The following is a 12,301-nucleotide window of genomic DNA, read 5'->3' on the forward strand; positions in this document are numbered from 1 at the left end:
CTGAAGTGCTTTTACATACAACAGTTTGAACTAGGAAAAGGAATCTTTTCCAGCTGTTTCATCCAGGGTAAACAGGGATGTCCTCAGTCTAATAGGYGGCAGGTATCACCTTGTCTTCACGGTAGTGACTGCTCTCAGGCGCTGCAAATAACCTAGRCAGAGGGGATAGCTGAAAAACTTCTCCCTCAAGTGTGCACAGAACACACAGTTTAGCTCCATTCACGTGCAGAGTATTTACCAAAAACCTTCCCACTGCTGCAAGTGCCATGTACGAGTACAGGACTGGATGTTTTCCTTCCACCTTAGTACAAGGAAGAGGAATGAGGACTGGGCCAAGCAGGCTTGGTATGATACAACACATTCAGCTGCAATACATACATGGAAGAACTCTAGTAATGGAAGAAAGGATAATTACACAGATGATATAGTAATTCAGATGTGGCTCTGTTAAATTATTTWAAAATATGTAGGGCATAGAAATAATTTTTCTTGTGCCAAGTAACTGCTTCAAAAATGGGACATGGATTCAAACGGAAACAGCTTTTCTTTAGGGATTTCCATCTCCTTAAAGTGTCCTCTACAGTACGAAAAGATCTGGAAGTAACAAGAAGTAATTTGCGGTAGAAATTTTACAGTTAAGCTTTGTTGTACAGAGACATCAAGAAAAGGAAAAAAAGGTACATCCGTGGCAAAAATAATAAGTGCCTTTTTCCCCCGGTGTCATGTCTTTGGATATGTACAGCCTTGGAGAAATGTATAAATCATTTTATACATGGTATTCTTAAAAAACTAGAGCTTTTAGTACAAAGGAATCAATTTGCTGAAAGAACATCCACATGCTGTTGCTTTATGATTTACTATGTACACAAGAGGATCAAAGGTCCTCTGTTTTACAGTTACTGCTGCACTGTACATTAACATGTGGCCAATACCCTTCTCTGGGTGAGATTTACACTTAGTATTACAAATAACGTATCAAATGCTGAAAATATGGATACAAAACAGCTTCAGGATGACATCTAAAAATATCCCTCACTTTAATTGAACTGCTTTCTTCAGTTTTCTTTTTAAGTTTCAGTTTTAAAAAAAGATATTTCAAGAAAATAGTAGCATTTAAATGTTCTTTTTGAAATGTATAGRCAGGTTTTTTTTTCTTTTTTTTTTAACAAAGTGTAATTCAGAAGTCCATTTTTCCAGGAAAAAAACAACTATAGATACAGTACAGAAGTTAAAATTGAATTGAATTTTGTTTCTGTTTTTAAATGTAGTATAGTACATTTATATCCTGGAAAAAATCTTGATTACAATGTAAGTTTATTTACAGATCTGAAATATAATTGCATACATCAACTCTTGAGATAAGCAAGAAATGTACTGTTGACAATAATCAACTGTCCTTTCAATCTACCATAAGCTTAAGAAATTGCTCAGACGAATAAAATGGCTGAATTATGAAATTCTGGTACTAGTATTTTTGGATTTTTTTTTTTTTTTGGTAGACTTTAAAGTCTAAAGAGTTTTCAAAGCAGGCCTCCAAGTCTTGAACACCATAGTTCATTCAGTGAAGCTGTGTTTGTAATTTCTGCACATTTTCTTTCGTAGTAGCAACACACACATGCAGATATATAAAAGCACGAAGAAGTCTGGCAAATGTCTGACTTGATTCAAATGCATCCAGAAATGGAAACCAAAAATTACCACTATTGAGTACTTGGACAAAACYTGCTCTCTTCAACACCTGATAATGCCATCAAACATACTCCTCCCTAACTAAAACCCTGAGTAAACAGGGATCAGGCTGTTGAAGTGGCTTTGCAGAATCTGTCAAAGTGTAGTTGTTTCTTAACCTAACCCATCCTGACATTAATACAATAATTAAGTAGCTGGATGGATGTTATGTTTAACACTAGSTAAAACTGGAATCACTAATTCATTCTGAATGCCCTGTGGACTTGCTTGTAAAAGTTACAGAATTTTTAGTGGCTGCGGGAGCTTCCTTTTTATTTGTATGCGACTTCAGTTGGTGCTCGATACTTTGCGTGAGCGCCTGCTACGCCCTTGGCTTTCGTTGTTCAGCACCAGTTAAAGGCAGAGGCCACTTGTCTCAGATCTGTCTCAATCATACTTAAATATGCCTATGAGCACGTTATGAGCTACCAACCATACAATCTAGTATCATTCAGACAGATTACCTGGCATCAGAGAGGCTGTAAACTAAGTGTCAGGTTTAGTATATGCCACATGCTCAGAGTAACTGAGGACTGAGCTACCTGTTTTCAAGCCCTCTGCAGAGGGAAAACAGGGTCTTTTGTTACTGACAAGCTTTTAAGTTCTCTAATATCTTCAGATGACTTCATACTCCTGTGAGCCCAGTATCCTGCATACCAAACAGGATGAAATCCATCCCACTTGTGTGTAATGCATTGAGACTATCAAACCTGCCGAGTTAGTTTAATTCAGGTCCTTGAAGGCAAGATAGAGTCTATAGAAATCCTGATTACATGGGTAATTTGGACTGAGTAATAAGACAATTGCTTCCCTTCAAGTACAATTCACCTCCACCCATTTTTGGCGTGGGCAGTGAAATCACATGATGCATCATGCAGCACAGAGTGCCGTGGTGCCTCATAAGCGACTTATCGTATGTAAAAGCACAGCAAATACCACCCAACATCGCATRTTACAACAGCACAAAAACAGTAGGAAAAAAAACGTAGCTTAAAAAGGAAAGGGGGAGGAAGGTTGAGGCTCCCATCCTCTGTTTGGACCTCAGTTACTGAGGCAAATACTTGGTAAACATCTTTGAATTTAACAGTTAAAGAAAGAAAACAGCCAGTAATTCCCTCTGGTGCCCTGTGGCATCTATAAAATACATACAGCAGAAGTGATAACATATCTCTACAAGAGAGCAAATGTCATTGGATGTAAGAAAGAAATTGTAAAAAAAAAAAACACCATTCTCAGACTTGTAACTCTTCTTTCCCTAGTCTCTATGAAATTCAAGGAGGTTTCCTAATTACTTATCTATTCAATCCTCACATCTACTTTTACAGTAATATTATTATATGTACACAGTATTATTTACGACTGCCTTCCCAAACTTCAGTGGATCTTAGTGGTTTACAGAATCAAGGTGGGGGGGAAAAAAAAAAAAGGTTTAGGGTTTAGCTGACTTTGGATTACCTATGTCAGCCAAGTCATCCCATTTATTATACACATGGTAACTTTTGCACAATGAATCAGCTTAATTACTTAACAATCCAGTTCATTCCTTTGCCACAGTCCCAAATGAAGAAGTATGGAACCTATGGACATTTTTTTTTTCTTTTTTCTTTTCTAGGTAAAAGTAGCAGCAGATGAAAACTTAAGACCAAGCTCTAGAAGAGTTTATGTTCCCAACAGACCAATTCTCCTTCCACGGTAAGCGCTCAAGCACCCTGTCACCCATCCTGTTGACCCAAGGTCTGCAGCTCCGCCGTGTGCAAGCTGTGGTGGAGGAAAACGTTCTTCCTGCTGTACATGTGTAAGGAGATGGGTCCCCGGGGCGGCTGGCCGAGCCTGCCGGTGAAGGTGCTGTGCTGCCGAGGCAGCCCGCTCTGCTCCTTGGGCGCTCCCGCGAAGGCCGGGCAGCAGTCGGCCTTGGGTGCCGCGCCATGCGCGGGGACGGCCACGCCGTTAGCGGCGCCCTCCGGAGCGAAGGTCTCGAACGCGCCTCGGCTCTGCTTGAGGGCCTCCACTATCTCCTTCTCTTGCAAGAGGTTACTCAGGCACAGGCTGGACAGCTGGCAGCTCTTGCTTTCGTAGGCTACGGCCGGGCTGCCCGAGGAGTATCTAAAAGGGTCCTCGGTAGGTGTATGCGCTGACTTTCTGTCCCACGTGCTGAGGTTTTGGTTCCCCGTTCTGTTTGGATATGTAGCCTGGAATAAAAATAAGTAACATCTTACATATAACAACAGGAGAACGGTACAGACTACACAAAGCAGCTCATAAAAACCACAGAAGCACAGCATATCTGCCTGGTTGATTTAAATTAAAGACAAATCTCAAATGCCAATAAAATCTTATAAAACACCGCCAGCAAGATTCATACCTAACAAGCCAACATCAAAAAATACTTATTTATRGGTATCGGTTTGGGTATTTCCTTAAAAATGTTAGTTTAAACAAAAAAAAGTTTTTTTAAAGACCAAAATAAATGAATAAAATATTCCAAATATAGAGATTTTAAAGAGCACATTATTGGATAACACATGAATTTTACTTTAAGAACATTTAGCTTCTAACACTTCTACTTTATTATACAATATAAAAAAAGACATATTGTGAATAACTTCATGCCTCAGATTAGAACATGCTCAACTTCCAATATTCCTTGAATSCAGATATTTTATAGTGTATTTATGAGTTAAATACATGCTAAAGTGCTCTGCCAGAGCACAGCAGTGACTTCAGTTCAGCTGATGGAAAGAGAAAAGAGAGGAAAAAAAAAAAATCTCACTGTAAGGAAGAATCCAGAATGCTAATAGCAGATTTACTGTGTGAGCAAAGGTGCATTTGTATCTGTTTAAACTGAGGAATTTATGTGCTCATGAACAAACAGATCACTACAGATTTCCTCTTGCACTTAGTGTGATGCTTCATTCTCCCCTACCCGGAGCACTTGGCTGGGAAGGCCAAGGAGACACCTGTGGGACCAGGTTATTTCCTCACTCACATGTATTCAAAGACATTCCTTATTTCCAGGTTAATTCCTCACTCACATGTATTCAAAGACATTTCTCAGTATGAAAAGTAGAATAAAGAAAATATTCTGCCTGCTCTAGGACTGACAACACCGGGTAATTTCTAGAGGTGATGCCAAGCAACACAGCTCACTGGGAGCTGCTCTTGTGGCTGCAAAATTGCACTAGCCAAGCTATGAATGTTTTAGAAATTTAGTCACTGGGCAAGCTTGAATTTTGAACTTGCCTTTGAAAGAAAGCTTCATACCTTTACAAACTGTTACAAAGCACATCTCCAACAAGTTTGCCAAGTAAACATTAAACATTTGAACATCTAAAATTTCAATATTTGACCATTTGAAATGTAAACATTTAAACTTTTGAAAGCCACAGCTAAATGAGTTAGGAAAAACTGTTGCAACAAGCTGCTTAAAATCAATATTCCTAGTGATCTAATATCATGCATGTTAAAAAAAAAGGAAAAAAGAAAAAGAGGAAGGTGTTATATTAATTGCTCCATATATATATACACACACACATTGTATGACTTCAAGAAAATCTTTAACTTACATTGCAATTAGTGCACTTCAAATTTTGCTCCTTTTTTTTCTCTTAAACTAGTCATATTACAGTAACTAAGGTGCAGTAACGTGAGAAAGATTCTAAGAATAGCATCAATTGTGCTTCATTTTAAGAGTTATTTTGGAATATACATTCTCCCTTGTTTTATCCTTGTCCCACTTTCCCAGGTATTGTTCAAAGAACTAGGGTTCTGACCTTGATTTGCAATAAAAGACCAAGTTTAAACCATCCAGGTTTTCTCAAACACAACTCCAAAAAGACTTGGTAGCAGCTTTTTGACATTCATATTGTTGTTCCTGTGAAAGCTAAGACATTGCAGCATGAAGTCAAGACAATCAAAAACACTCCCAAGTCTCATAACTACGCGCTGATATAAAACATTTCAGCATGTTTCCATAGGAAAGTTTTATGCATTGCCTCAGGAAAGCCCACATCACTTTGCATGCCCTTTACTTTTTAAGGGATTCAAATCAAAAGGATATAACTAATATGCACGGCTTGCAAGCGTTTTTTTTTTTTGCATGTCATGATTATCCTTCTCCACAAAAAGCCTGTGTAGGTATGATCACAAGTACTGCAAAACCCTTCACACATTAGAGATGGCACCTTCACAACAGATCAGTACTTGTGTAACATTGTCTCCAATTGTCTCCACGATGAGTGCCCGTGGATGGAGCAGTGAGAGCAGAACATTTTCAAGAAAAACAACTTTGGGCATCCATTCTCGCAGCTCAGCTGTACTGGGCGGAAACTCAGGCTGCTTCCTAAGGAACCATTCCTGAGGAAATCTATCTGTAGGTTCAACTACAGGGAATTTTTATACCAATAAATAAAATCTTTCCAATAGTACAAGGAATTAAGTTACCACCTTGCCAAAAATCCCTGCTTTTGCTCTAAGGGAGGATTTCTGGAGTTACTATATAAAGATTCACGCTCCATTCCACAACAGCCATGCATAATCTAAGATTAACTATGTATCTCAGTGTTCATGTACTAAACGTCATCCATGAACATACAGGGAATTATTTCAGGAGGAAAGTCTAGACCCTTAATTAAACACAACTTCCTTGAAACTTATGAACTTCTATGAACTACATTTCTGTAATAACCAACATTTTTGAGCTACTTTTTTGCCTCAGGAAAAGAGTCTGCTATGACCTGCTACCACACCACAGTGCCACTGGTCTCTGAGGAACCTCAGAAAGAGACATCTAGTCTATGCTACACTTGTGGACAGGACTGAGTTATCTTCGTGTCTTTCCCAACATATTTTATTTTTTCTTAACTGTTTGAGACCTGCGTTGATGCAGATGTCGTATCAGATATCCTATTCAACTATGCTTTCCTTACAGTCAGGAAAGATCTTTCCAAAGTCTGAACTGAACCTTTCTGTCCGCAAGCGTTTTCCTTCTCTTTCCATCTACCATGGGATTCAAAAAAGGATTGCTGTTTCATCTTTCAACAACCTGTTTATGTCTTTGAAGAATGCTTCCATGCTACCCTTCAGTCTTCACTGCTGTAAAATTAAAAATACCACTTTGATCTTCTCCTGTGAGACCCTTCTTCTTGACTTTGAGCCATTCTCACAAGTCTTCTCTAGAGTCTCTTCAGAAATTCCAGTTTTGCAGATGTAGGTTGCTCAAAACTTAAGGTACTGTACCCAGACCACTACCAAGCAAAGGAAGCACCAACAACCCTATAAAGACCCTATAAAGCATTTCTTCATCTGCTCATTGTTAATTCACTCCAAGTTTTTATCTTTTATTTATTTCAGCAGCATGTGTTGGCTCTAAGAATCTGACCATGCGCATAACTTATTTTTCAACAAAATGGCTACTAAACCATTCCATTCTTTTTGTCCACTGAGGAATAGTCTCACATTTTTTTTTTCCACTGAATTTCATCCTTTTTCTCAGATTTCTTTTTCTCTAACATATCAAGATGACTCTGAATAGAAATTCAGAGTTTTATCCATTAACATATCCTCCTTCTATCCCCGCTTCATGTTATTAGCAAATTTAAGATTCGGACTACTGGGTAAGTACTTTCCAAGGACAATTTTCTGATTTACTACATATTTAATTTAGTCTTCATTTCCCCAGTATGTTTATTAAAAAACCTTATTGAAAACAAAAAATCTGACTGCTTCTCCTCTAGCCACAACGGCTATTACTGTGCTGCAGAATGAAACTGCATTGGTTTGACAGCTGGTTTGATTTGTAGTCCAGGCTGGCTTTTGTTCATCTCCTTGTTTTCTTTTAGCTATTTGTATAGTTTTTTTAAATTATATTTTTTTCATAAACTCCCCCCACCATGACAAAAGCGAACATTGATGCTGCTGCCAATCAGTTTATATATCCTTTAATAAAAATGTCTCTCTGCTTTCAATGGGGTTATACACTGCTCACTAAAACGTCTAGGAATTAAAAAACATTCCTCCTCTTAAAGCAGCTACTGAAGTGCCAGCAGAAGCATATCACTTATTTGTTCAACAGGCAACTATGCTTAAGCAGTAATAAGCAGCATAGCATTCGCATAACCAGGTGTAAGCACGTTATTAGAGATCCTTGTAAGCACGTTATTAGAGATTCTTGTAGCCTTGCATGCCCAAGGCATTTTGAGGAATGAGCAGGAACGGTGCTGAAGACTGTGGCTGCAACATGTTTTATAGCCTTACGAGCGGCTTAGCAGGTTCGTCTGTCTCTTGACAAGCTAAAAAGCAACAACCAAAACAAAACTCAAAACTCATAAGGAAAAAGAAAATCAAATAAGATGCCAATAAGATGTGCTTAAAATAAATGCAAAACAATTACATGTTTCTGCATTCCTTAATTTCAGAAACAGTTAAGAGAGACTTCAAAGCAACTAGGTAGCGGTAAATGGCTTAAGACATGATTAAGGCATTTGGCATATTGCTATTTTAACTATATCTAAGCTGCAATGATTTATTTTGAAAACCTAAAACACAGAATTATTTCCTTTAGTATTCTTCAACAAATTACGGTTTGGATGGTATATTTTTTATTCAAAAAGTTAGTGCTAGGTTAGCAGATATCTAAAATACTGGCTTTGGTTGTAGCTTGTATTGAGTGTGCATGTTTGCCTCAATAAATGTTAAATAGTCTGCATGTGCTGAGGAAAGGTCTTACTCAGCTGTGTAGAGCTTTAACTTGCTGAAATTCCTCTCCAGTTAAATAATTAAGAGATTTAGGTCATGCCAAATTAAGAATTAATACACTGAAATTCTCCAAGAGTCACATTTAAGACACTGCTTTGACTCATCTCCAGCAATGTCACAGGCTGACAAAGATGCAAACTCATTCCATTGGAAGCAAAGTTAGCCTTAAAAACAAAAACAACAAAATAACCCCTTGGTTTTTAAGAGAAACTTTGCTAAGAAGCAACAGTGTCAGTGTTATTTAAGACAAAATACCAGACAACAGTATCTGATCAGTAAAAAAGAAAATGTAGTCAGTAGAGAGTGAAAAATCAAAAAGAAATCTCCTCTTCCTTCCCTCAAAAATGTTGACAAAACAGTATCTGATSGCATCAAATGCTGCTTTGAATTTAATCAAGTTATACTTGATTATCGTATCAACCTTCACTGAGAAACACGGAGAAACATACGGAGCTCAAGATAACTGCACATTGCTGTTTACTTTCCGAGTTTGGATCATTTAGTCCAACTGCATTTTCAAGCGAGGCTTCCAGGCAGCTCTGAGCAGCTGCAGGGCTGCTGTGCCCTGGTCCTTGGCGCTGCTCCCAGCGGCCAACCTGCCACAGCAGGGAACAAGCCGCCCTCCTCCCCTCAGTTGCAACCACCCAACTTCTCTGCCCCACAAATGCCACCCAATGGTCTTATTTGTCGACCAGGAAATGGATTGCAATTAAGAGGAACACGTTACTCTGAAATCTCTTTCAAAAACAGCTCATTTTAAACATAGAGGGAGGAAAAAAAAAAGCCTCCTTCTTTGTTTTAGATATCGCAATACAGAACAAGGCCTTAAGCAGAAGGTTTAAGAAAACATCTGGATTTGAATTTCCTGATTAGATTAAACAAACAGAATAGATGTTTTCTTCCTGAAGGAGTCAAAAAAAAATTCTGATTGCCTATAAAATTTTTAGAGGTTGGTTTGTTGCTTACTTGTACCTTATGGTACAAGAGTATGAAGAAGTAGCAAGGATTTTTAGTTTGATTGTTACAGATCAGCTCTAAATTCATTAAGACTAAATCAAAAACTGGAATTTAATATTCTTAAAATGTTTGTTCCATAAATTTTATAGAGGGTGCCCCTATGTGATTGTCATTCTGGCAGCTTTTTGTTACATTAAGAAGAAAACAACCCCTCAGCAATGCGCTCTGAAGTAATGAAAATTGACTACCTTACAGAAAGCTCCAGAAAGGGGCATGTTATTAAAAAAAACACTGAAGCCATTCATCATTTTCCATTTTCAAACCCAATGAGTGAAATATGACAGGAGTTCATGACAAGACAATACTGCTGTGGGACATTCAAAAATGAGTATTGCTGCCTTATTGTGATGAAGTACTGATATAAAATAATAGAAAAAGACATGAATTAAAAAATGCCACAGAGAAGATGCAAATTTTTAAGATGCCTATGCCCAGAGGCATCTGGAAGTCTTAAATGCCTCTAATGTAATTCTTACAAGTAGAGCAACTTTCTTAAATACATCATTTTGACAGCAGGCATAGAGATTACAATCAAACAAAACATTCTCTATCCAGTGTACCCTGACATCCAATTAACAGCGCATTCGAAGAACAAGATCTTCCCACCCCAAAGGATTTTTGTTTTCAGAGGTGTTAAAGAAAGTGCATCCTGGAGAATAATTATGCTGACAGAGACCTGAAGATATCTGCATACCCTAAGGAATGCTACCACTTACTTCAYTTGTGTTTGTGGGCACACAAGGAATGTAAAATGTGTCCTCTCATTTCATATTAAAACCACATAACCCAGCATAGCTCATTTGTCCTGTGTCAAGTCCCTTGGACTTCAACACCTATTGCTGAACTGTTGTCAGCTCCAATCTAGCTCCGATTTCATCAATTAGGAAGGAGCAGGAAGAAGTCGAGAAATAGAACAAGTTAATATGGACGACAAGGATGAAGGTCTCTGCTTTTGAATGTATGTCCCTTCAGATGCCTTTCATAGCTCTGACAGGGATTTAAAGTGCAGATCTCCTCTACCCCCACAGGTTGACACAGCACAGTTGGATGCCACATCGGTCACTGTGTCACCTCCTTAATTTCTACATGCCTTCATTTTGGTACCTACCGGCTTCCAGCCTATGAGATGATTCAATACAAAATGTAATTCAGCTGCAGCAGGTAATTGTTCTTCATTCAAGTCCTTTAAAAACACTCTTTCATATTGATTTCAGGCAGGACCTCGACCATAAGCGTAGTTTTTACAACCACCCAAATAAGCTCCTATTGATCAACTGATGCTGCCTTCTGGCAGTGTAAGACACATTAAAGCAATGAAGCCCAGTGCGAGGTGAGGCATGGATGGGGACTAGCACCAACGGGTGACGGGCAAGATCCAGCTACTGTCAGCTCAGCTCTCATCAGCCACAAAACACAGTCAACATCCATCACAAGTATTTGCCTACTCCTTTCCAGTTGTCTCTAGCATCTCTATTTATTTATTAAAGGCAAAAACTCCAACGCGTTTTGAAATGCCTGCCTCTTACCATGACACATAGTCTAGTTTAATAGAAGTGAATGAATACAATGAATGAATACACCTAATGTCCTAAAAGAATTTTCAAGGAGCAATAAGTAGCCCAGTAAGAAATGAATTATCCCTGAACAATTTAATATATCTAAAAAAATATAACTAGGCAACAAGATATAAAAAGATACAATGCTGTTTGATCAAGCAGAAAGAAAACAGCGAAGAATTTCCCACTCCCCTCCAGTAACTTAAATCACTGCTCTGCTTTCTCAATCCTGTATTTCTAGGGCTAACCAGAATATTTTTCTCACCAGTGAAGCTAATGGAGAATTTTGCATATTACAGTTGTTTATCATTCCTTTTCAAATAAAATATTTGGAACTATGAAAACTGTTCACCGGCATTAGTCATATTCATCCCAATTGATATAAAATTCATTTAGATACTGAATACTTCTTGTCATACCTTATAGCTTAAAATTCAGATAACTATAAAAATGATAATGAAAACATACCCTATAGCTTAAAATTCAGATAGCTATAAAAATGCTAATGAAAATCAAAAGCTATGGAACAGTGTGGAAGTTTCAACAATATGATGACAAAGCAATAGGACATACTACGTGAGATGATTTTTATTTTACCTTGTCCGTATGTAAGAGTTCTCCAGGATGAGCAAGTCAATCCAAAGAAGATATTTCCAAGTCCAAGAAGATGGACTTGCCTTATTTTGGACTTGGGGACCAACTGGCAAGAAAGATGCAATCAGCATTTACCCTTTTTCAAAAATATGCTAACTCCCTTATCCTGGAAACATCCTTTATTCAGCAAACGTGAGCTCAACCACTCAGAGCAACTCTGTCAGTTTTGAGCTCACCCTGAGAGGGGACCTTTACCATCTGTTTTTATAGCCCTGCTACCTGCTCAGCTTCTCAGGTAGCCACAGCTGCGGGTGGTATCTTCACTGAGCTCTTGCTAAATAAGCCCCATGGTTCTTGACAAGTGGCAGAGACTAGAATATGGCTAACACAGGTGCTCTGATTTTGCAAGCCAAACTAGTGTTTCTGTAGAGCATTTGATATGCAACCTGGACAGATTAGATTATGCCAAAATATCTCTAAGATCTTTACCTTAAGCCTTATGTATTTTTTTGATAACCAGCTGCCTGAAAGCTACGAAGTCTATTTCTAATCTCAAGTCTGACACTATGATCACTTAAATCTGGTTATATTATCTGTAGATCAGCTGAAGTAAAACTACCTTACCTTTGACGGGCAGGTTCTCTTAGATACAT

At 38.2% G+C, this 12,301-nt stretch overlaps 1 protein-coding gene across 1 annotated transcript in view; it reads right to left on the reverse strand.

Annotated features, from left to right (window-relative positions):
• Positions 1-1,479: 1,479 nt before the first annotated feature.
• Positions 1,480-12,301, reverse strand: part of CCSER1 (coiled-coil serine rich protein 1) — a 488,588-nt gene continuing 477,766 nt past the window's right edge. The window contains exon 10 of the mRNA XM_026040000.1: positions 1,480-3,917. Coding sequence (XP_025895785.1) covers positions 3,441-3,917 — 477 coding nt within the window. The 3' untranslated portion in view covers positions 1,480-3,440. The remainder of the gene's footprint in view (positions 3,918-12,301) is intronic.

This window comes from Nothoprocta perdicaria, unplaced genomic scaffold, assembly GCF_003342845.1.
Source record: "Nothoprocta perdicaria isolate Ctin4 unplaced genomic scaffold, notPer1 scaffold_249, whole genome shotgun sequence".
Classification (NCBI taxonomy): Eukaryota; Metazoa; Chordata; class Aves; order Tinamiformes; family Tinamidae; genus Nothoprocta; species Nothoprocta perdicaria.